Here is a 25,428-nt window from a genome sequence, read left to right on the forward strand (position 1 = left end):
AACCTTGAGATGGGGTGGATTTTCCAATTATCGTACTCTGCATGTCTTTTTCTTGCTTATTTTAAACACGACCAATCCACTCCAGTCAAAAGCAGCAAAACACTTCTCAGGGTAAAGTGTCCAAATTAAAGATCTCATTTTATTTCCCCAAAATGACATTTCATCTCCCACTGAAGTTGCAGAGTATTGTCTTCAGCAGTACAGGATTTTTCAAAAACAAACAACAAAAAAAACAGCACAAATTAATTGCTTCCAATATCCAATCACTGATTTAACAGCAGTTGGATAATATAATAAATCGAATCAAATGGGACACCACCAGCAGCAAAAAGAGCAGGAAGGGGTGGTGCGTCAAAAAATAAAAACAAATCAAGATTAGACGAAACGACACAGGATTACTTTTGGTGCTGATCGTGCCAAAGGGTAAGAAGACCACCAGGCTCGTATCTGCAATGCAACGTCAGTGGGAGCAAATAGACCATTATGCCCTTGGAAGCCAAAAATAAAATAAAATATATAAATTGATGCTCAGCCTTAAATTTGGAATTTTTTTCCCCTCACGATCACTTTTTTTTTTTTCATTATCAAACAAAAAAAGTAAAAGTCTGCAAATTGTACAGGAGAACATGGTAGACAAACAAGCAAAGGGAATATTTTTTTTTTTTAAAAAACACTGCAACCTGAACTTCAAGTGACAGTATGCAATATTTGAGAACATCGACAAATAAAGCCGAAATGAAATTAAGATGGAGAATCCCCCCACACCCCTCTCAAAACGGCAAATTGTGAATATCAAAACTAACAGGAACGACCAGCAGGTGAGAAAACGAGTAAAGGGAGAATGGAAAGCTTATGTACATACAAAAGTTCTACCATTCAAAAACTAAAACCAAGCTGTTGGGAACTCGATGGAGATGCAGCACTGACTCCTCCATCCAAAGCTGGTCCCAAAAGCAACAAGGACTAGCAAAGTTTAATCAAACGTAGTCTTCCTGCCTTGCATGCCATCTTTGAAACCTGGAGGGGGGGGAGGGAGAGTGTGGTGGGTGAGGGTGCAGAATAACATTGTTAAAGCAAACAGGAATGGTTTGAGTTGCCTTGATTGGCATTCCCCATACGAGCAAGTAGTTTAACATGCAAATGGGAAATAAATAAATGAAATAATTCCTGTGTCAATTCCTCAACCAGCTACTGGTGTCTTCAAGTCGTGTATCAATGTTGTCTCGGTACGGAAGGTCTCAATCAATGTTGCATGTGGACAAACAGTTCCCAAACCAGTGTTAGATCATTTCAAATAAACGAGCAGAGTACCCACTCGAAGGGCAATCTTGTTCCAAGCATGCAACACGTTCTTCTGAGACCTTGATTTGGGTGGTGTATAGCCAACTGACAGCTACCTCGATCACTCCCAAAAGTAAACAAATTACCCAGGTTACGTGCATGAAGCAAACATAACTATGGCTTATAATTAAAAAAAAAAAAATAATAATAAAAAAACCCCTCACTGCTTTGGAAAACGTGTAGACAGGAATACAAGACAGTAAAGGGTGGGGAATTGTCATGCCTTCTCTCACATGGAGGAGGCATTACATGATACACATTTCCATCTCTCCCCCCCTTTCCAAAACCACTGGCAAAGATAAAAAAAGACCGAATGGAGTCATGCTGATCCCATGTAACAAGTCAAGATGTAATAGTTCCAGAACTGTAAGAGTTGTCATGCGACAAACAAACACTGACCAGTCTGAAATATAATAAGGAGGCTGTTAGGATATATCCAAAATCTTGCTTCACTCACCAACTTTAGCGACAAAATAAAAAACAATTTGGCAAGTTCTCCACCATTCATCAAAACATACCTCCCCCACGCCCTCGGCTGAAGCCACCCCAGCTCCCTCTGCCCCTGCCTCCACGGAATCCTCCACCTCCACCACCACCTCCACCTCCACCTCGACCTCCACGGAATCCACCACCGCGCCCACCCCGGCCGCGATCACCGAAGCCTCCTCCCCGGCCACGATCACCGAAGCCTCCCCAGCCTCTGCGGGAACCACCAAATCCCCCTTGATCTCTGAACCCTCCTCGACCTCGAGAACTATCTCCTTTGGGTCGGGCCAAGTCTACGTAGATTTCCGAGCCATCAATCTCGGCTCCGTTCATCGCTTCCTTGGCGGCTTTGGCATCCTTGCTCATTTCAAAGTCCACGTAGCCAAACCTGGAAAAAAAGAAAGTGAGCAAACTGTCAATTTAAGCAACTTTGGGGAAATTTTTTCACAAAAACAATGAAAAAAAAACCAAACAAACAAACAAAAAACAAGAAGAGCAATCAGAGATTGCAGACCCTCACCAGGACTTGTTTTGTGTGGCACATGTATACTGGTGTGCAAAGTAATTAATGAGATAATTAGAACTGCCCCTTTTATAACCGCTGGCAGTGATGACTGGGCACCAAGACGTCTCGCTTTGATCAGACACCTGACCCATGACATCTTTTTAATTATTAAATTGAATTTAGAATAGAATTAAAATAAATTAAATTCAAATCAAATGGAAGACCAAATATGCACAGTCCTGGATTGGAGTAATCAGAAGGAACCCAAACAAGCAAAAAGAAAAGATGAAGTCTTCAGGAGGAACCTGGATAGGATTCACATTTCAGCTGCTACCACTCTACCCTCAAACCCATCCATGCACAGCCAAGTGAGCCTTATTTAAAAAAACCAAATAAATAAATAATACACCCGAGCAAGCTTTGACGGCCAGTTCGGTACTATCTAGAATGGAAACTGGATATTATAAACAGGGCCAGACGACAGAGGTAACGAGAAACTAGTTGGTCGAATTAAATCTCTTAATAATCCCTATGAAACCCATTATGTATTATAGCCGTCCGATGCTTCCTTATAGGCCATTCTACCAATCGGTCATTTTGCACTGGATGACGCTGTAACATTGACCCCGAGGCGAAAATGTGAAAAAGGGCTCAGACGATCGATAGAGAGCAACTAGTATTATCATCGTGTCAAGATAGAAAAATAAAAATTGTTGACACACGGATGGACGGATCTGAGGACATCGAACGGTTATCTTAGGTCAACGAGCTGATCTAAAAAAACACTTATGCCGATGAGGAGTCCGAGCTGTGTGCCAATTTTCAATTTTTTCCTTGGTGCAGTCAGAGATGCAGAGGTCCAAAGATTTTCCAACATGGCTGCCACACCACATGACATGACTTCATAATTATCAAAATATTCTACATGAGCAGTCGCACGGATGGTGAAAATTTCGTCTCAATCCCCCAAGTGGTGGCAGAGAAAACCATGAAAGATCTGTGCGGACAAACACAGACAGCCAGACAAACAAACGGACCCAAATGCAATATCCTCTCCTTCGGCGAGGGTAATAAATGAGCTCAAGTAATACAAGGAAATCTAACAGGTGGAGTCTATTCATCCCATCATGCCTGCACAAACACCATACTAATTTATCTCCACAAGATCCAAGGAAGGAAATGCATAATTTCTAAAAATAATTAATTGTTATTTATATATTTTAAGTTTTGCAGCCCCCTCCCTTCTTCTTCCCCTCAAGGGAGGGGGTATGGGATTGGTTAAAAACATAAATCAACCACACAACACCCCTTGACAGGACCCCCACCAGCAGCACTGCGTACACAAACACACAATCACCCATCAATGCTCAAACTACCTAAAAGTCTTACCAACATCCCATATCCCTCTATCTCTGTAACTTCCAGGTACCGATCAAATTACAATTTAACTTATCGACTTTTTCTGCTACCATTACCTTTCCAGGGAGACCATTCCATGCATTAACTACTCTCTGAGTGAAAGTCCCCTGCCTTGCTACCGTCAACTCTCTTGTTTACTCTCAGGCTTTGGACCCTGGTCCTATCACTGTCGACTCTGTTGAATAATTCATCTGCACTTATTTTGTCTACACCTTTCATTATCTTCAACATCTCTATCATATCTCTTCGTAACCACCTCCTTTCTAGTGTATAAAGCCCTGTCTCGTTCAGCCGCTCCTCATATCTGAGTCTAGCTCGACCCGGAATCAATGGAGTAGCCCTGCGCTGAACCCTCTGTGGTAGCTGGGTCCTTCCTGAATTATGGTGACCAAAACTGCACACAATATTCTCGATGTGGCCCTCACTAAATTCTTGTACAATGTTAACACCACCTCTTGATTTATAAATGATCCCCCTCCGAATACAACCTAAAACCCTATTTGCTTTACCTATAGCTGCCTGGCATTGTGCTGCCTGCTTACCTCCCAAATCTATTACCACCCCCAGATCCTTCTCCTGGGTGACATGCTCCAAAATTACCCCTTGCATCCTATAATCTCTATTTTCATTGTTCTTTCCCATCCCCAACACTTGCTCAGGTTAAATTCCATCTGCCAATCTTTTGCTCAATCTACGCAAGTATCAATACTTTCCTGAATCTGATCACCACCCCGTCTGCTATCCACCTTACCTCCAAGCTTTGTGTCATCTGCAAATTTGGAAAGCCAACTCTTCACCCCATTATCTAAATCGTTGATGTAAATAATGAATAGTAATGGTCAGAGTACTGACCTCCCACTCACAGCCATTATTTGCTTCCTACCACTAAGGAAGTTCTCCTGACTGTTCTTGTGGAACATGGTTTGCAATCCAATTAGCTTCCTGACCAGCCACTCCACAAGCCCTCACCTTGGCTAACAACCTCCGATGTGGTACCTTATCAAAGTCCAGATATACTATGTCCACTGCCTTTCCCTCATCCACCCAATCAGACATTGCTTCCAAGAACTCCAATAGATTTGTTAAACAGGAACTACCTTTGGTAAACCCATGCTGACAACCTCCAATTAGTTTGCATTTGTTTACATGGTTCCTCAATTAATGTCTCCACCACCTTCCCCACAACTGAAGTCAAACTTACAGGTCTATAATTTCCCAATTGTTCTCTCGATCCTTTCTTAAATAATGGTGTTACATTTGCGACTCTCAAATTCTCCGGAACCTGTCCTGACTCCAGTTAACTATTCAAAATATCCGTTAACATCTCGCTTACCTGCTCAGCCACCTCGGTCAATACCCTCAGGTGCATATTATCTGTACCTGGAACTTTAGCTTCTCTTCGATGACCTAGCTGTTCCTTTACTTCCTCCACTCCAACCTGGATCTTCTGTAAAAGCCCTTCCTCACCTCTTTAATAGATACTCAAAGCTATTGGAAATTCTCCTGAGACTGTTCTTGTAGAACATGGTAAAGCAGCATGTGGACCATGATATTACAACAGGAAATGTCAATTTCAGATTGACCTTCAAATCAAACATACCCTTTGGAGAGGCCTGTCATGCGATCAGTGACAATCCGCACAGCGATTGATCCCTCAAAGGAATCGGACAGAGTATCCTCTGTCGTGTCGGTGCTCAGCCCACGCACATACAACGTTTTATTGTCCTCTGTTAATGGAACAACAGCCAATGAGACAAAATGCAGAGCACATCGAGCAAAGCAGGAAAATTATCCACTTTCACACCAACTCACCTGCACCGAGGTAACGAGGTAAAGAGAACTCCAGTCGGATTTGACGACCGTCGACCTCAGAACCATTTTGCGTTTCCAGAGCAGTCTTGGCATCATTCACGTTGTCAAATTCCACAAAGGCCATCCTGCACAATATCAGAGGCAAGTTTGAAAAAGGCGGCATCGACAATTGCTCACCTTTTTATTACTCGTCACCAAAGATATACGTAGGTTATGTTTTCACCAGGTTGTTTATCTGTGAGCAGGATATCTCAAAAAGTTATGGATGGATTCAGACAGGTTCGGTGTGGGACAAGGACAAATTCATTAGAATTTGGTGAAGATCTGGATCTGAGATTTTTATTTATTTATTTAATGATTCTTCACCATTTATAGATGCAGCCAAAAAAATGATATGTATATATATATATATATATATATATATATATATATATATATATATATATATATATATATATATATATATATATATATATATATATATATATATATATATATATATATATATATATATATATATATATATATATATATATATATATATATATATATATATATATATATATATATATATATATATATATATATATATATATATATATATATATATATATATATATATATATATATATATATATATATATATATATATATATATATATATATATATATATATATATATATATATATATATATATATATATATATATCATGATATCTCAAAAGGTTGGGGACGGATTCGGATGAAACTTCGTGGATGAATTGGTTCAGTGACAAGAACAAGCAGATTCGGTTTTGGTTTAAGTCCGGATCCAGATACGGCCTATTAGTGGGATACAAAACGTAAACTATGAAGCTTGGTGGAGGTATGCGCTTCCATCGAGTGCCATTAAGTTACAATTGCGTCAAATGCTTGTATACAATCACACAAGTACATATAAAAATGATAAAAAGACAAATCGACAAAAGACATAGAACCCCAACCTGAGAGTCAAGGGTTCAAACAGGCCAGCACAATCGCACAAAAGGTAACCTTGTACATGAGCATACATGGCATGAAAGTTTGACAATTCACAGAGCCACACTGTACAAGGTGCAAGCAAGAAATTGAACTTGTTAAAATACAGAACTTTATGCAAAACTTTAGGCCCTTTTGTCATGATAAAAGACAGGAAGTCAAAATTCAATGCACCTTTTTGTTATGGTATTAGTGTCTTGCATGCATTACATACAAGCTACGCAAAAAAAGAAAAAAAACCCCCAAGAAACAAGAAAAGGTCAGATGGTGGTGTATACACACCCTCGGCACCGGCCCGTATCCCGGTTCATTGGTATGCGGATATTCGCAGCGTTTCCAAAAATCTCCCTCAGAGAGTCCTCGTTTGCATCGAATGACAGGTTGTTAACGACGAGGGTCGATGATGGAACAGGGGTAGATTTGTTTCCACCCTGGCTACGTCCTTCCTGACCTGCAGAGTCAAAGAACAATCAGCACGAGCAACTTCAAGCTTGACCCGAAACCTCAAAAAAGGCTTTCTTTCACCCTCAGCCCTCTCACCTCGCCCTCCAGTACTCTTATCCCCAACATAATCCAAGACGAGTGAACGACCGTCCACCTGCACGCCCTGCATGTCCTTAATGGCTTGCTCGGCAACCTCTTCCGAGGGAAACTCCAAGAAGGCAAACCTGAAACCCAAAGAATATGATCAGATCATTCACCTGAAGGTGAGACCAGTGCTGGACAGGCCGACCCGCAAGATCCCTGTATACAAATTAAAATAACTCAAACCCACCCGCGGCTCTGCCCATCTTTCAGAGCAATGCGAACGGACATTACAGTCTCAAATGCCTCCCTCAGGGAATCCTCTGTTGTGTTGTAATCAAGATTCTTCACGAAAAGTGTCCTTTCATCACGTTCTATGGAAGGCCAAAAAAAAAAAAAAAAAAAAAAAAAAAACCAGCAACATAAAAAAAATATCAAAATAAATGAAACGGCTAATCTCCATTCAAAATTGAAACAAAATCACAGATTAGTACGACGAAACAGGCTATGTGGCGCAAAACGAGCAGCCCATACAACTCGAACAAAACACTTCCCACCTTACCCTTCTTGGTGGCAACCATGTCCTTTTGCGCGGAAACAGACTTGTCCACTTTAATCTCGTTCCCCATAACCTTGACCCCATTGAATGACAGAGACTTCATCATGTCTTCCTCGCTTTTTACGTCCACGTACGCAAATCCCCTGCAGGGAACATCGACAAACGCAAGATTCGGACTCCACATGGTGAAAGTCGACCACACGAAGCTCAAAGTCCGTGGGGAAATGGACGTACAACTAACCTGGATCTTACGACACGAATGTCATGGAAAGCGACACCTTTCTTTGTGAAGAACTTCTCCAGGCCATCATGCATCTCATCAAGATGCTTGGAAGTGTTCAGGTTTCCAACAAATATGGTTAGTTCTGCAGTGCAAAAAAACCATCGAACAAGCAGGGAAACGATTCCAAAATGAGAAGGGCATTCGGTAGAGCGCATACCCCCGCCACACAATGCCTGATCCACGAGAAGATATCGGGCCCAATACATTTTTGAAATATCATGCTGTATGTATCGCTTTTGGACATATCTCTCAATGATGAAGAATCACTTTGAAAATTAAATAATTCTCGTATACAGATTCGGATCTTCACCAAAATTGAATCAATTCGTCGTGGTCACGCCAGTGTGACCACTCCTTGGCTCTTTTCACAAGATCTTGGCTATTCGTTGTTCACCTTGGCTTCTTGGTTTTCTATAGGTTTTCTATTATCATCGCTTTTCCGAAACCTTGTGAATTCTTGGCTTTTTTCATTGGCTCACCTTGGCATTTATGAAAATGAGGAGTGGTCACACTGGGTCACACACCCAACCTGTCCAAGTTTCATCCGAATCCATTCACAACTTTTTGAGATACTGTGCTAGATAGTTTTTGGCCCCATCTTTCATTGGTGAAGAATCACTTAATTCTTAGTAGTCGGCTCCGGATCCGGATCTTCACCAAAGTCTAATCAGTTCATCCTTGTCACACACCCAACCTGTCCACACAATTTCATCCTGATCTGTCTGCAACTTTTTGAATTATCCTGCACAAAGACAGAAAGGAGTCTAAACATAACCTCCTTCACCTTCAGTGGTGGAGGTAATAACTGGTCATGCGAGCATAAGCAAATGTAAAGAAATTTGGAGTAAAGATTGCCCATTTAAACCTGATTTTTACCACAACAGACTGGATCAGGACTTGACTGTCTTAATTCTCATCAAAAGATTCAGATCTTCATTAGTCATCATATCCAGCTGGGTTTACCCCACTCTTCCTCTTCATTTCCACTGATAGCGATAGGGCACTGACCTCCTCCTGAGCGTGGCTTCTTCGCTGCAGGACTCGCTTGCGAAGCACCTTTCTTCCTCTTGCCGAGTGTAGTAGTTTCTGTAAAACACAAGGTAGTTCCCTCTTTGACAGTGTGAAGTCCAATGCAAATGTGGCATCGGCAAATGCCATTATACTTGACCTGTCGAACTTTGCCAGCTTCATACATGTTGCACCATGTGCTTCAACACCACTATTTTACCCACAATCTTCCAGCATTTATCATTCAACTAAACTGCCTCAAGAAATAATCATAATGATAAACAAACTTGCATGCCTTCATCATCCTCCTCCTCCTCCTCCTCGTCGTCCTCTTCATCATCCTCCTCATCATCATCTTCTGACTCTTTGGCCTTAGCCAGACCACCACCTTTAACCTTGGGCAGTGCCACCGGCGTTACATCCATATCTTCTTCTTCGTCTTCATCATCATCATCGTCGTCATCTTCATCATCATCATCATCCTCCTCATCATCATCATCGTCATTATCGTCATTCTTTGCTGCAGGTTTTCCCAATTTTTTTGCTGGTGTACCTTTTTGCATCTTGCGAGGTGGAACACGTTCATCCTCAGACTCCTCTGCAGAGGATAAAAGAACAAATCAGTCAAACGAGTACCAATGCAACTTTAAATCACTGAGGCTGCAGAAAAACCAGAAGACCGATAGATACGGATAGGTCCATGGGTACGATTGATTCCATTTTAGATTTGTACAAAATTATTTATACAGATCGCAAAATTTGGTGACGATGCAGATTTCACAATCCAACATAATGGTCAAGAGAGCTTCAAATTATTAATAGGAAGGATTTCCACCCCCCCCCTCCTTTCAACAAGAGCAATCTACATTACAAATCAAACATTTACACAACAAACTAATATCTTGTATAAAAATGCTTTATCCAATGAGGACACGCTGAACTAGGAAGAATTAAACAATACTCACCATCATCATCGTCATCGTCGTCATCATCATCGTCATCATCATCATCATCATCAGGGTGAGCTTTTACAACAGGTGTAGATTTTGCAGATGTGGCCTTCTTGGCAGGTGTGGCAGCCTTTGCTGGTGTGCCCTTCTTCGCAGGTGTGGCCTTCTTCGCAGGAGTGGCCTTCTTCGCAGGAGTGGCCTTCTTCACAGGAACAACTTCTAAAGAGCAAAGTCATAGGAAGGGGAGAGGAAGTTAAAGCCTCATGGCAATGTTTAAAAGGTCATCCTGAGTATAAACTTGTATCAATATATTTTTGCAAATTTGGATTCAAACTTTTCCCAAATACAGTGAGCGAGACCTTTTTTTCTTTCTATAATGTGCCAACAAATTTCAATCAAACTAAATAGCAGACAAATACTTAAGCAGAAGAGGAAGAATAGGTATATTTTTGCAACAAATCTACAGTACTTAGATATGAAATGCACAAATCAAAATATGCATCCATGGCCTCAACATGAACAGGTTGAGGTGTGACAACAAAATAATAATGATTTACACAAAATAATGCATTACACACGACCTTCCGTATTTGCGAGGGATACGTTCTGGAGAAACCTCATGAATGCAGAGTTTGTGAATACGGATACCTTGGTTTAATGGGAAAAAGGAGGGTTAGGTTACCGGGTCAGAATGAACATGGGGTGGAAATGGTAAATGTTTTTGAACAATTATTAAAATAAATAAAATACAGTAGTGTAAATAACTTGATGTTTGATGATATTGATGGATGGATGGAATGTCAGGATTATTATTATTCCGTATGCGACCAACGTCTGCTGCTTGAGGAATTGCGGAAGTGGCACTGATGCAGTGCCCAGTTTCCAGTAAGCTGGTACTCATTTTGCAGACCTCAGAAGGATGACAGTCCGAGTAAACCCACCTGGTGTTGTCTAACATCATGACAGGGGCTCAAACTCAAGACCCGAAGATTTTAAAACCAGCCACCTTAACCGTTAGGCAAAGACTAAACTTGGTATTAAAAAAGCTTATACATGATAGGTATTCAAAAGTTTATACATGTGAGATACTCAGACATGGCAAATTTATTTTTAAGCACGTACTGCACACTCCAGGACAAAAGAGCCAAGTCAATTTTTAAACATTTTTTGTCAACTATTTTCCCATAAATCAACAACAAAAAAAAAACCACGCCAAAACATACAGAAACAAGAAGCGAATACTTCGATATCGCGTGGCCGGGGGGCAGTAAAAGTCTCGGTTAAGAATGATGAAACAATTTTGCAGTTATAAAATTTAAATGTAGATACTGTGAATTAGCATGCATGATGGGAAGAGTTGTGACGTTGGACAAATTTCTATTTATAGCCCTCAGATCAAAGGGACGTACGAGGCCATAAGTGTGACAGAAGACGTGACAGAATAGCCAATTATATAACAGCGCGATGTCGCCGCGCTGTAATAACGACAAATCAGTATGGAATAGCTTGTCCCTTAGTTTTATTTAAATAATCCAATCTTTCGGTCAAACTTTCAGAAAGCTTCTTGCACCGAGAAATGTCAACACTGTCGGAGCCCGCTAAACACTGGGGATACGTTCCTGGAAAATGGCACGAATAGCAAAGCCACGAACAACGGGGCACCGTTTTAATAGGAAAATGGGGGATAGGTTCCCAGTGGTTCCAGATTCATCAGGGAAACTTAAGAGTTTAAAATATTTTCAACCACGAATGCACATGATTAGTTTCATAAAAAATAAATAAAAACAATTTGAAAAAAAAAATAATAATACGACTAAAAAAAAACAGCATGCACCATTCCCAATGAGGCCCCATGAGGAGGAGTGATGTAAGCGACATTTTTTAATGATATGATGATGATAGGCTCGGATATAGGGTAAGGGTTAAAATAGTGCGATATGGCATTAACTCCAAAATGGCCAATGTGTCCCTTACATCACTCCTCCTCGCGGCACCTCAGATGTATTGAGGGAATGCGATGAAGTTTTATTAAAAGTGATTAACCAACCACACCAGAAAAGTAAAAAAATATATATAAAAAAAAGAAATAAGTAATAATAATAAAAAATACACCCGTGCGGGAGTGACGGTCATTTCTGCGAGAAAATATATAGCCTCCAGAAGGTAGGGCAGTTTTTGCAAACTTTGAAGTCACGTGACGCGAAAGCGAAATTCGAAAATCCGTCCTGACCAAATTTAGATATTGTCCCATAGATGTATATGCCACAATCAAATTCAAGATTGCTTGAGAAATGTAGGAGATAGATTTTGAAAATCGTCATTTTCGCATGAAAATCGTCATTTTCGCATTTTTGCCAACTTTGAAGTCACGTGACACGAAAACGAAAGCGAATATCGAAAATCCGGCCTGACCAAAATTTAGATATTGTCCCATAGATTCATATGCTACAATCAAATTCAAGATCGCTTGAGAAATGGCGGAGGAGATAGAATTTGAAAATCGTCATTTTCGCAACTTCAAAGGCCTCGTAACCTTGAAAGTCATACCATCGTATACGTCTCATCGACCTCTATCAGGATATAATGACCAGATCTCCCGCTTCAACTTCATTGTGAACGGACGGACCCATATTACCCTTTCTCTCACCAATATTATTAGGTCATTGGAAATGACCTAATAAGCAGGTACCGTTCTAAATTTTTATTTGCACAAACACACAAAACTTTTCAAATGACGATTTAAAATCCAGTGAGCTCAATGGACTCATCTGAAGACCAAACAGATGGGGTGATTGAGTTGTGCATCGAAAGGCATGTAGGTGAGGGTGCTGAAGCATGCGAGGATCCTGATGGGTCACTCACTAAAGGGGAGGTAGGACAAGCAGGCGAGGCAGGATAGAATGCTGGTGTTCCTGAGATGGACGGACCAGAGTGGAAGAACCCCATGATTGAAAGCTGCCCACCAGATTGCCACAGCCTTTGATGTAGCTCCTTATGCGGGAGCATCCCGTTATCCAACCCTCTCATGAAGTTGAGGTAACGGATGACGATCTGGTCATGGAGCAACAGCCTCTTGGTAAATGACCGCAAGTCCTGCAGAATCTCACCCAGGAACTTGACACCTCTTCATCACTGCTCATATTCTCTCCTCCACCTCCTCGGAAGTCTTGTTAACAGCTCCCAACTCTTCCTCGGTGAGCTCCTCGGCATTCGAGGCGATAAGAGCATCCAACTGCTCAGGCTCTATGTCGTCAAAGCATCCCAGACGTGGGCGACCACTTTGGTGCTCAGTACAGGAAATTTGTGTAACTCATGAAAGGGGGGTTGGGAGAGGAAAATCTTCGGCAGCTCGTAATAGATTCGGTGAAGCATTTTAATTGCTTATGCAAAGGTCCATGCGAATATTTTACATATTAATTGTGCAAATCATGTTGGAAGGGAAACATCTTCGGCAGCTCGTAACAGATGCGGTGAAATGTCTTTATAGCGGAGTGGTGGAACAAGCCGCGCAGCTCAGTTACAACTTGCCTGGTGGAAAGTATGTTTTAGAAATGTGTTTGGAATGTGGCTCATGGAATTTTGTTTTTTCTGTCTGCGAAAAACCACGATTACGCGAAGAACAGGCAACGAATGTCGAAGCAGGTCACATTTTGTAAACTGCGAATAGCTGGGTCGGACAGTATTGTTCCATCCATGTTTTTCAGCTTCCCAAAGTTGATCCTTCCAATAAGTTTGTGCTGAATATAGGCACAAAGATTATTTGTGGGGTTCAAATTGTGACTGACCAGGCCAGAACACACGTTTCAGGGACTTTTTCTCCAACCACTTTTTTGTGGCTTTTGCAGTGTGGGCAGGGGGGATTATATCTTGTTGAAAAATGACTTCTATGCTTCTCTCCAGGAAATAACTTTTGGAGGCTGGGAAGTAACCCTTTCTCTAACATTTTCTGGTATTCCTTGGCAGTGATTGACTGTGCACACCATATCATGATACAACCTCCTCATGCTTCACAGTTATTGAAATGCACTCAGGGCTGAATCTCAAGATCTGCGAAGGCAACGTTCTGGGGCATCACTGCAAAGCTAAATCTTGATTCATCACTCCACAGAACTCTCTGAAACCACTCTGAATCACAGTTTCCACATTTGGCCAAAAGCTGCACTCTGTAATGAACGTTTGTTTTTCTTCGATAAAAGAGGCTTCTTTGCACATCTTGAAACAAAACCAGCATCAGTTAACCTCCTTGTGATGGTACTTCTGGAAACAGTCGTTTTCAGCAGTTCTGAACTCTGACAGTTCCCACAGGCTTTTCCTTCTTTCCTGGAGAATGGAGGATTTAATTCGCCAGTCATCTTTACTTGGAGGGACCCTCGGACTGCCAGATCCCTTCTTCCTTGCAATAGAACCAGTTTTCTGGAACTGCAGACCTATTCTCTTTATGATAGGCAGAGAAATAGGGATTTTCTCCTCCTTCAGGAGCTTGTGGATTTTAGAACAAGCCTTTACCCGCTTGACGAAGATGAGCAAATAGATTTTTAATATCCTCATCAGCATGGAACTTCTTTCTTTAGAAACATTTCAAAATCAAAACAAACAACAAAAAACACATGACCTACAACAAATGTAAAAGTCATAAATCAAAGGAATTATATCCTGTATGCAACAAGTTAAAAAACAAAAACAAAAACGTGACATCCTAAAAAATGCATTGCAGATCTTCAAAAGTATACAGGATTTCCAACAGTAAAATATTTATTTGAATTTTTTTTATGACAGAACTCAAAACGGTCATCTTCCTTTTCATCACAAATCTTTCATTTATTTTGTCTTACCTGAAATAGTGAAAGATGAAAGGGGGGGGGGGGAAAAAACAAACAAACAAAAAAAAAACACCCCCAGAAAATTCCCAATTTTCATAAGAGTTGCTGCTAACTGCGCAGAAGCTTCCGGCGACGATAACACAAATATAATCAATTTAACCTGGAATACGTACTGCACATCTATGGTTACAAATTCCACAAAAAAACAGCTTGGCTCTTTTTTTGCTCTAAACTCTAAAGCATATAAACAAGAAAGAAAATAATTTATATAATCTTTTCATAAAATTAAACATCTCAATATTGTTGTTTGGGCATGTTTGACAGCTTTCAGTCTTGTTCATACATCTGAGCATTGCTGACAAGATATCAAAATACCAACCTTCAACCTCATCTTCGTCTTCGTCGTCATCATCGTCATCATCATCGTCGTCGTCGTCATCGTCGTCGTCCATTTTCTGTGCAATGCCTTGACTTTTATTTCCCTTCAGGGTTTTCTGCACACTTGTAGCTTCCTCTTCAGACTCATCTGCAGAATAAATGAAGGGTGGGAGGAAGAGGGGATTAGAAAAATAATTTTTCAAATTTCTGGGATATACGTTCCCCAAAGTAAAACAGGGCACAAGTAAGTTACAATCTCACCAGCATCCTCATCATCTTCTTCTTCGTCATCATCATCATCCTTACTTGGATGCACCTTTGTTGATGCAGCACGACCTTGCCCTCTGATCCCTCCCCTTACAGGGGTCCGAGCTGGAACCCTTTTTGCTGGAGTAATTTTAGCAGGAGAGTCTGAAACGCACAAAATCAACACAGCAACTGTCAACACATCCTGATTTCACGAATTTATGTTGAGCGAGATTATGCCAATGTTACCCATCCCATAAAGGCAAAAACCATTATCGATACATTTGAACATTTTGGCAACCATTCAACCCTGCCAGGAATTGTCATCCACAAGTGACAAGTTGATATGATTTTTCTTTATAAAAAAAAAAAATAAAAATAAAAAAAAATAAAGATTACAGAAGGCCTTGCTTCTACTACCTCTGCCTTCCCAAAGTCAACACAGGTTACACACATTCGTCAAAAACCCTCACCCACTCACCCAAAGGCCAGGCTGGCTTGCCCATCTAGGGTCATTCATTCCAACCACCCCTTATTGTGATTGTGGAATAGCCTTCCCAAGTCCGTGGTTTCATCCTCATTTCCATCTTTCAAATGTGCTGACCATCAATCACGAGATCACACATTGATTCTTTTCAATTCTGTTTTTCTCCACATCACTGTTACTTCGTTTGTGAATGTCCAAACACCAGCCCCCCCCCACTAACCCTTCACATCCCAATCACAACCCTGACACTACAGTTAGAAATAAATCACTTTTGGAATCTGTAAACTTGCTGCCTTTCACCATTCAAGGCCCTCATATATAAAAGAAAAAAAAAAATCTATATATATATATATATATATATATATATATTAAAAAGAAAAAGTATGAGAACCTCAAATTCAAAATATAATTTCAGGAAAATATCAGTGAACTGTCATGTATTGTTCATGCCACTGATTGTCCATAATATCTACACAAATAACATTGAAAATAATTGAGTGATGGTGAAATCAAATGGTATAGCAAGAATTTGCAGAGGCTGGGTTTTAACACCAGCACTTGGACAGAAAAGTAATAAAACAATCTCAGTTGCGTGTAGAACAAGGAAAACTCAGTAAGCAGTTGAAAAAAAAAAGTTACATTGGTGGTGCATTGGGAAGTCAAAAAACATCTGCATAAAGGCCCATTTGTGGATGGTGGCACCAACTATTTATATGAAGAAAACTACTTCATGAAAAACTGAATTTCCTGTTTGCAGAGATATCAAAATGTATTTATGCAGTTCAAATTCCAGAAGAGGCAGTTGGTTTTGGGTGGGAGGAGGTCAGGTCAGGTCAGGTATGGGAGCATGTGCCAGAACAGCGCGTCGCTGCGTCCACTTTCTGCCGGTACTCCACGGGCCTCCGTCTGGCCATCCCCCAGGCAGATGCCAGGCCCATCCCTATCTCCTTGAGATGATGGTCAACCTGCTGCAACCACGAGGTACGTGGTCGGCCCACTGGCCTCCTCCACTCACGAGACTCCCTCGCTGAGAGAATCTGGTGAGCAGGATCAGCGTCAGGAAAACGAGCCACATGTCCATACAGCCTCAACTGATGCTCTCGGACTATGCAGGTAACAAATCTCATCCGAGTCTCTCTCAGCAACCGCTCGTTGTACACAAAGTCCAACCAGCAATAGCCAAGGATTCTCCGAAGAGACCTGGTACAAAAGGAATTAAGTCTCCGTCTCAGATCCTTGGTCAGAGTCCAAGTCTCGCATCCATAGAGCAAGACTGGAAGTACCAAGGACATGAAGACTCGGACTTTCGTCCTCCCGCACAGGTACCGGCAGCGCCACACCCCATGATCCAGTGAATCCATGACTCCCCAGGCCCGACCCAGACGTCCATTGACCTCTGACTCACAGCCAGCAGAGACATGAATATCACTGCCAAGGTAAGTGAATCTCTCCATGACCTCAACATCCTCACCACAAACAGACACAGACAGGACAGCAGCATCCAAGATGTCACCGAAAGCCTGGATCTTAGTTTTGACCCAAGAAACCCGTAATCCCAGTGGCTCTGACTCCTCATTCAGCACCTTGAGGGCCCCCAAAAGGATATCTAAAGTCTCCGCAAAGATGACTGCATCATCTGCAAAAGCAAGGTCTGAGATCTTGACATTCCCAAACAATGCACCGCAGCTTGATCTCTCCGACATCCTCCCTAAAATCCAGGCCATACAAGTGCTGAAAAGTGTGGGGGCCAGTACACAACCCTGACGAACTCCAGTAACAACTGGAAATAAGTCAGAGATGGTACCACCACACTTCATAGCACTCTCAGTACCAGAGTAGAGTTCAGACATCAGATCGATCAGTTTCGGTGGCACCCCACGAAGACCAAGAATCCTCCAGAGGACATCCCGATTCACTGAATCGAACGCTTTACAGAGATCAACATAGGCTGCAAGCAGCCCCTGCCGAAACTCTCGTCTGCGTTCGGTGAGGACACGAAGTGCAAGGATACGGTCAATCGTTGACCTCTTTGGTGTAAAGCCCGACTGCTCTGAACGCTGGTGCTCAAGCAGATGGTGGCGAACCCTATCAAGAATTATCCGAGCAAAGACCTTGCCCAGCACTGAGAGCAGCGTCACGCCTCGGTAGTTGTTGCAGTCTTGGCGATCACCCTTCCCTTTCCAGAGAGGAACAACAAGGCCCCTCTTCCAATCAGTTGAGATGATGCCTGTGTTCCAGGCAGAGCACAAAACTGCATGCAACGACACGAGTGCAGCATTTCCACCAGCCTTGAGAAGTTCGGCATGGATGCCACAGATTCCTGGAGCTTTGCCCCGTTTCAACCGGTCACCGCAGCCCGTGTTTCCACAAGCGAAGGTGGACCACAGTTGATTCGAGGGTCAGCAACAGGGATTGTAACACCCTTGACGTCCAACTCAACAGCTGGGGGATCAGCCTTGTACAACCGCTCAAAGTAACCGGCCCAGCGGGCCTTCACTTCAGACTCCTCTGTCAAGAGCCTACCACTCTGCTCTCACTGCAGTGCTCCGAGGGATGGGCTTGGATGAACGCAATGCGGGACGAAAATCACCTGTCCACAGGTGATGCTCTACCCCCTCACAGATTCCTCGCACATAGGCCTCCTTTTCCACCCTCAGTGCACGTACAGTTTTACGCCTCAGCTCCCCGAACAGCTCAGCTCTACCATTCAGCCTGGCCCTGAGACTCTGATCAATGGTATCCAGTGTCCCTTGAGAGACAAAATTCTTCTTTGCCCTGCGGTGAGTTCCAAGACATCCACCGGCAACATCAAGGATGGTGGTCTTGAAGGCACTCCACAACTCTTCAGGACCCCCCAAAGCACCCAGACCCCCCAAGTGTCCACTCAGCCTGTTCACAAACTCCTCAGCTACTCTCTCATTCCTGAGCTTGCCAACATCCAGCCTTGGCTGGGATGGTACCATTCTCCAGGATTTAAGGTGCAGCTTTAGAGTTGCAACAACAAGCCTGTGGTCAGTATTGAGGAACTGAGCACTCCGGTGGACCCTGCAGTTCTGGATCATCCTCCAGCGACCGTCAATGAGGACATGGTCAATCTCCTTTGCGGCACCGCCAGCGTTGGAATACCAAGTCCAGCGATGAGCTTGTGGGCGCTGAAACCATGAACCAGCCACCCTAAGTCCATGACTTCTTGCAAAGTCAAGGAACTTAGTGCTATTCTGGTTCATAGTTCCTGACCCATGGGGACCAACACACATCTCATAACCAACCCTATCAGTTCCAGTCGATGCATTGAAATCCCCCAAGACTAGAAGTGTATCTCGTCTGGGGCACTGATCAACCACAAACTCGAGCGTGGCGTAGAATGCATCCTTCACGGTGAGATCACTCGCCTCAGTCGGAGCATAAACAGAGACCAGGGAAATGACACCTAAGGAGTGACGAATCCTTAATCTCATAATACGCTCGTTGACCGGTGTTACCTCAATTATCATTGGGGTCAGCTCATTGGACACAGCAACAGCAACTCCTTGGGTATGGTAACCATCAGAGCGACCAGACCAATCGTAGGTGTAACCACTCACCATTATCTCTCCGCAATCCGGTCTCCGAACCTCAGAGAGAGTTGCAATCCCGATGTCCAAACGCTTGAGCTCAGATGATAACAGAGACAGGTGATCATCCTCTCTTAGGGATAGGACATTCCAGGCACCCACCCGAAGGGACCGCCTCAGGTTAACCCAAGGAGACCGCCGTCTGGTGGACGACACCTCAGCACCACTCTGACACACTCTCCCGCAATCTGACCCAGGGATGTTACCCCATGGTTTCTCTCCTATCAAAGATTGGGGGTCCCGAAGGCTTTGCCCCAATCCCATCATCTGGTGAGCTGCCCTGCGAAGGGAAGCTGCACAGGAGGTACTCCCACGGAGTGGGTTTTCAGATTTTTTTGAGTTTTTGTGTTTTGCGGAATGAAGGGTTTTACGGTGGCCGGAGTGCAAATCCTGCCACCAACCTCCTAATAAGAAGTAACCCAACTGCAGGAGGACGTCCGCAGACACAGTTGGGCACTAGATATGGATGGCCGTTGGCTCACAAGGAGCTTCTCCAACCTTTGACAGGTTTTGTTTTTCGTCCTGCTGGTGTTCATATCCAAACACCCTCCTCACCAGAAAACCTGGTGGGGGAGACGGTTTAGTCGCCGACAACCCAACCATGGAACAGGTTAGTACAGGTTTACATGGTACCTGTAGCAGGTCGCAGATCTAACCTGACACGTTAATACAGGACCTTCCTTCCCTTTCCAGAGAGGAACAACAAGGCCCCTCTTCCAATCAGTTGGGATGATGCCTGGTGCCTAATACCTAATACCTGACACGTGGGAGGAGGAAAGAGGAAAAAAAGAAAAGCGAGGTCGATGGCGCGCCTCGCAATTCCCCATGCTTCCCATCCAAGGCAAAATTGAAAGATGGCAAAAAGTTCCACCAGGAATGACCCAATATCAAATGTTGGGTTAAACACGTTTTCCCCACTTTGACCAGTGATGCCAGTCCCCACCCACTGCGGCATGGACCAGGGTTTAAACACAAAAAAGAACTACAGTAATAATAACAATAAAAAGAAGAAGAGATGCCATATTTCACGTGTCCCACAAATTTGATTGCATAGTTTCATTTTTTTTTTTTTTTTAAATGTGCTCATTTTCAGTTTTTGACCCCACCCCAGGGGGATAGGTCCAAAAATGACTGCACTTGCACCTTTGTGCCATATGGTGATCAGAACTTCCAAATTTGGTGAATTTCTGCCTAACCAGCTCGGAGGAAGAAGCATGACAGACAGACAGCAGATTACAACACAATCCCTTTTAAAAGTGCGTACCACGATCAGGAAGTAGTACATAGTATTGCAAACCAATGAGTGAAATCTATAGCCCGCCTTAAAACAGCCGAGTGCAGCCGCAGGATGCTCACGTACCATTTGCCACACTCTTGTCAGCAACAGTTTTAAGCATGTTCCCAGGTGACGATTTAGCAATCATCTGTGGAGTGCACAAAAATGGAAAAAGTAAACAGATTGTTCACAACTTCATAAACCTGTTCCAAAATGTTTATACAACACACTCTCAATACCCTCCCGGAAGTGGCCTGGGGAGAATTGGGATGGTGGGACAAATATATTTTGTACTGGCTAGTAATCTCACCACATCTCCAGCAGAGGTCAGTAAACCACTTGCATTGGCAAAAATTGTAAATTCATGCATAAATACATGCAGACATTGTACAAGGAAGCTTTCTAGGACCACACGTGTTGTTGGTGTACATCGGTAGCCTATCACTCAAATATCCATCATCATTTTTCACTTTGTGCAAGATGGCTCCCGAGACCCCTCTGCCAGACAGAACATGGCATCATCTTTCAAGCCCCTGTCACACCTTGACGATTTAGCCAGTGTATGGCAACGCATCAAAATTTATCGAAAACGTTGGCGTACGCTGAACTATTGATGTTTTTTACTTTCAGTTTTGGGCGTATAATAGTTTATTCATAACGAGTTGGACGTATGCATAACGTATTAGTAACGTACACAGAACGTTTCGATAACTTAAGCCACTGTCACACCTTGACGTTTTAGCCAGCGTAAGGCGACGTATGAAAAATTTGGCGAATACGCTGGCACACGTCGAATACGTTATGGGTAAGTTTTGTATACGTTGAGAGCACGCTGAAGCATGCTGGCATGCATGGCTTAAGTTTTGTGCATGCACAAAATTTGTCGACGAGCTCGGCGTACGACGTATTCCAGCATGCTTCAGTGTACTCTTAACGTATTCGCCAAATTTTTCATACGTCGCCTTACGCTGGCTAAAACGTCAAGGTGTGACAGCGGCTTCACTGGTGATCTCAGGGAAAACAAGTCATCTTCCTGGAATAGGCCTGAATGCAGGAAAGGCCCGCACTCTCACTTCTCTACAAGTACTGGGTGGCAAAACCTCAACCAACTTCTGTGTTCAGTCGCTGGGAGGAAGTTTCTGGAGCTCTTGGACCTCGCAATCAGCTCACTCGTCTTGGGCAGATCGTATCTCCAGAGACAATGGCCTTAGAATTCTCTGCCTGGCCAAGCATCGTGCAAGATGGTTCCCTCTGTGGACTGGCGCTGATGCTTTCTATCTTGCTCTCATGACCCTCTCAGATTTAAAAAAAAAACAACAAAAAAAAAACTGTACATTTGGAAGGGTCAAACAAATAGTTTATTTCAGAAACCAAGAAGTTTTTCTTTTCTGCATAAATTATTTCTTACACCAAAAAACGCTGACTGTTGTATTTTCAGACCCTGAAACCTTAAAACGAGCTTTGTTTGTTTTACCTCTCCAGGTGTACAAAATATCATTGAAATCAGAGTGGGTCAATGTTTGAGTTGCTCAATGTGACATGGAGCGATGCAGTCAGGGTCAGTGCACTTGCAATCTTTTACCACATCTGATCTTCTGGTCGTTCTCAAGCTGGTTACCCTTCACACTGTCGCTCTGCATTAAAAAAAAATAACTGTCCATAAGGTCCTTGTGCAACTTTTAACTTTTATCACTTTTGAAGTCCACCTGATAGAAACAAACTATAAATGGCATATGAAAGCAGAAGTCATCAAATCTTGTTAATGTGCATGGTGTTATTAAAACCACAATAACCCTGGGTTTGACGAGTTGACATTTTCTGACTAGGCAACGTCTACTTCCATGGTAAAGTTTATGGGAGGGGGAAAAAAAAAACCTCAGGAAGTCTGGCAACATTAAAGAGACTTGCCAAAAATCAATGTGTGGTATTCTCTTAGGGGGTCACGCATCATTGGTCCTCTTTTTACCTCCGCCACTGAAAGTGAAGGTGGTTATGTTTTCACCCCCTTTCTGTCTGTTTGTGTAAAGGATCTCAAAAAGTTGTGGACGGATCTGGATGAAATTTATTGGACAGGTTCCGTGTGTGACAAGGACGAACTGATTTGATTTCGGTGATGATCCGAATATTATTTAATTTTTCCAAGTGATACTTCACCATCGAGAGATGGGGTCAAAAAAACGACATCGTACTGTACTGCATGATATTTCAAAAATGTATTGGGCCAGATATGTTCTCGCGGATCAGGCATTACGCGGCAGAGGTACGCGGCAGAGGTACGCGCTCTACTTCTAGTTGGAAGTTGCAACAGTTAGTGCTGAACGTGACTTTGCAATGTTGTACAATTTATTTGTTCCCAATCTACGATGATCAAATCTTTCACATCCCACTTTGTACAAGACTACGCTCCCTGCTGGTACGTTTCAAATGTGCGACGGTTCGGTTCTTAAATGACGTCTTCCCAGACAAGTGGATCGGTAGACGTGAACCAACTGCTTGGCCACTTCGTTCATAAGACCTGTCCCACCTGAACTACATTTTATGTAACCATGTAAAACTGTTTACTCATCAAAACCACATTCCTTGGATGAACCAAGCATGACGATCACAAATGCAATTCATTAAATAACTCGGCAGCAACTGGAGAACGGTTTTTAAAAGTTGGAAAATTGGATTGAACGATGCATTACGAAAGATGGCGGTTACGTTGGCACCTAAATATTTGGAATTTATTGAGAATATTAATTTATTAATTATGCCTTCATGTACCATTTTCATCAAAAGTTATAAAAAGTTGCACAAGGCCTTTATGGACGTTTACTCTTTACGAAAAGCTGGAATAGTTAAACATCCACCAGCTGATGGTAGACCAGAGAGAAGACCAGGTTGACTGTCCACCTGAAGGGTGTGGCACATGATGGTGTCTGCCACTCTGCCAGCGAGATAATTTTTTTTACAGTTGGGTTGAGAATCGAACCCAGGCTGAACGAGAACCACCCCCAGGACAGGACAAGAGGACCAGACTATTGAACATTCGATCCCATTAGGATGGATGAAAAGTGATGAAATTAATCATGGTTCCCATACATAACGAAATAAAAATTAAAATTAATCATCATCGACTTCTCACACCCATTTAACATCATCTCGAAGCATTCTGTTAATGAGCATGACAAATAACAGGAGAAGATTCTGCAGATGTAATGAAGTCCATGAGGGCAATGCCACGTGGTACACAGCAACCATTCCTTGTGACCTTCCTGGAGGGGTTCTTGGTGCACGTGTCGTCGGATCAGCTTTTAAATCACGTACATAACCGAGAAAATACATTCCACACTAGTGAACCGAGTTTAGTGACAATTTCTCGTTAAAAACAGGTTTTTAGCCAAAAACAAAAAGTAAGCTTACTGCTGCCCCCCCTCCCTGAATGAAGAACACACGTGGGAAACGAGTCTCACCTTGGGGGTTGCGATCTTCTTGGGAGTTGCGTTCTTCTTACCTGCCTAAAACGTACCCACACAGTAAGGTGATCATCTGAAGTTAATAAATTACCCCCACCCCCAAAAATAAATAAATAAATAAAACTATTCTACAACCGGATCATCGGAAATCGGCAAGCGGAACAAGGGGAGCAAATAAACAAATAAATAAGCAATTCCTCAACTCCACAAGTCACGACCGAGAGGTGTTTTGGGTTCGCTCAATTCGATGCGGGATAAAAAGCACGTGGGTCGCGCGCGCGCTGAACACGTGGGTCTCGCGCGCGCTGAACACGTGGGTCTCCCGAGAAGCACGGCCACATCATACGCGCAAGCCATGCAAATGCAACAAAGCTCGGAGAGCGCGTGCGCCGCACGAAGAAAAAAAAAATGTTCAAAAGAACCAAAAAAAAAAATAATAAAAAAAGGACACAACAAAATCAAACTTAAAAATGATCCAATCGAGAAAAAAAAAACATCTCTTCAGAAAGAGACGAAAAAAACAAAACAGGATCAATGCGCCATTAACATGTGTGAGATTGGCCTACAGGATAGGCCCAAGGCCCAGGCCAGCCGCATGGCGTCGATAGTATTCGCGCCTTGTTGCTCACCTTGACCATTGCTGCGATCGTTGGAGAGAAAGCGGCACTCTGAGAAAAGAATAAAAATACTAATGAGTTTCGGCGCCGCCTGGATAATGGAGCTTCGTGATCGACGAGCGGGAGAGCAGTCACAAACGAGCTGCCAGAATCGTGTCTCGTGAAAAAAGAGCTCTAGTACGCATGCGCAGAATTGAAATAGGTTCAGCCCTTTTCCCAGGAACGTAACTACGCACGCACGTCGGACACGTACGTCAACGCGTAGGTGGGGGAGTTTGACATGACGTAACTACGCACGCACGTCGGACGCGTACGTCAACGCGTCGGTGGGGGGAGTTTGATATGACGTAACTACGCACGCACGTCGCACATGTACGTCAACGCGTAGGTGGGGGGAGTTTGATATGACGTAACCACGTTATAAACGATTGTTCCCTTTTGTCTTGCGGCATTGATCTGACGTGATGAAGAGTTTTTCAAACATCGCCCACTTACTGTTATCCAACTCACAGTCAGGTTATTTGGAAATAGTTCCCACTGACTCCCGGGACGCAGAGCGTCCATCGGTATGTAAATAATACCGTTGTATTAAAAAAAACAACCAATAAAGGATCGATTCAATGATC

General features: G+C 42.9%; 1 protein-coding gene and 1 non-coding gene across 4 annotated transcripts; both read right to left on the reverse strand.

The window, feature by feature from the left end:
• Nucleotides 1-119: 119 nt before the first annotated feature.
• On the reverse strand, nucleotides 120-25,042 carry NUCLEOLIN (nucleolin multifunctional protein). Of its 3 annotated transcripts, XM_085899358.1 has the most exons (17): nucleotides 24,815-25,042; nucleotides 24,183-24,227; nucleotides 20,812-20,875; nucleotides 15,366-15,515; nucleotides 15,106-15,252; nucleotides 9,922-10,125; nucleotides 9,252-9,554; nucleotides 8,957-9,034; nucleotides 7,907-8,030; nucleotides 7,669-7,808; nucleotides 7,357-7,480; nucleotides 7,122-7,249; nucleotides 6,864-7,032; nucleotides 5,564-5,688; nucleotides 5,352-5,478; nucleotides 1,860-2,215; nucleotides 120-1,017 (listed from the first exon to the last, which is right to left on the reverse strand). In XM_085899358.1, the coding sequence occupies exons 1-17, from the start codon at nucleotides 24,821-24,823 to the stop codon at nucleotides 974-976; spliced, it is 2,337 nt and encodes a 778-aa protein (XP_085755484.1). In that variant the 5' UTR covers nucleotides 24,824-25,042; the 3' UTR covers nucleotides 120-973. The 3 variants fall into 3 exon arrangements, with proteins under 3 accessions (XP_085755484.1, XP_085755485.1, XP_085755487.1); XM_085899359.1 differs by lacking the exon at nucleotides 24,183-24,227 and having other exon boundaries at nucleotides 24,815-24,993; XM_085899361.1 differs by lacking the exons at nucleotides 7,669-7,808; nucleotides 7,907-8,030 and having other exon boundaries at nucleotides 24,815-25,041.
• On the reverse strand, nucleotides 8,834-8,900 carry LOC147019095 (small nucleolar RNA SNORD20). Its single transcript, XR_015048994.1, has one exon. It is a non-coding gene; the product is annotated as a small nucleolar RNA SNORD20 (small nucleolar RNA).
• Nucleotides 25,043-25,428: the final 386 nt, after the last annotated feature.

Source organism: Eptatretus burgeri, chromosome 10 (assembly GCF_056783735.1).
Source record: "Eptatretus burgeri isolate ZD-2024b chromosome 10, Ebu_testis_v1, whole genome shotgun sequence".
Taxonomy (NCBI): domain Eukaryota; kingdom Metazoa; phylum Chordata; class Myxini; order Myxiniformes; family Myxinidae; genus Eptatretus; species Eptatretus burgeri.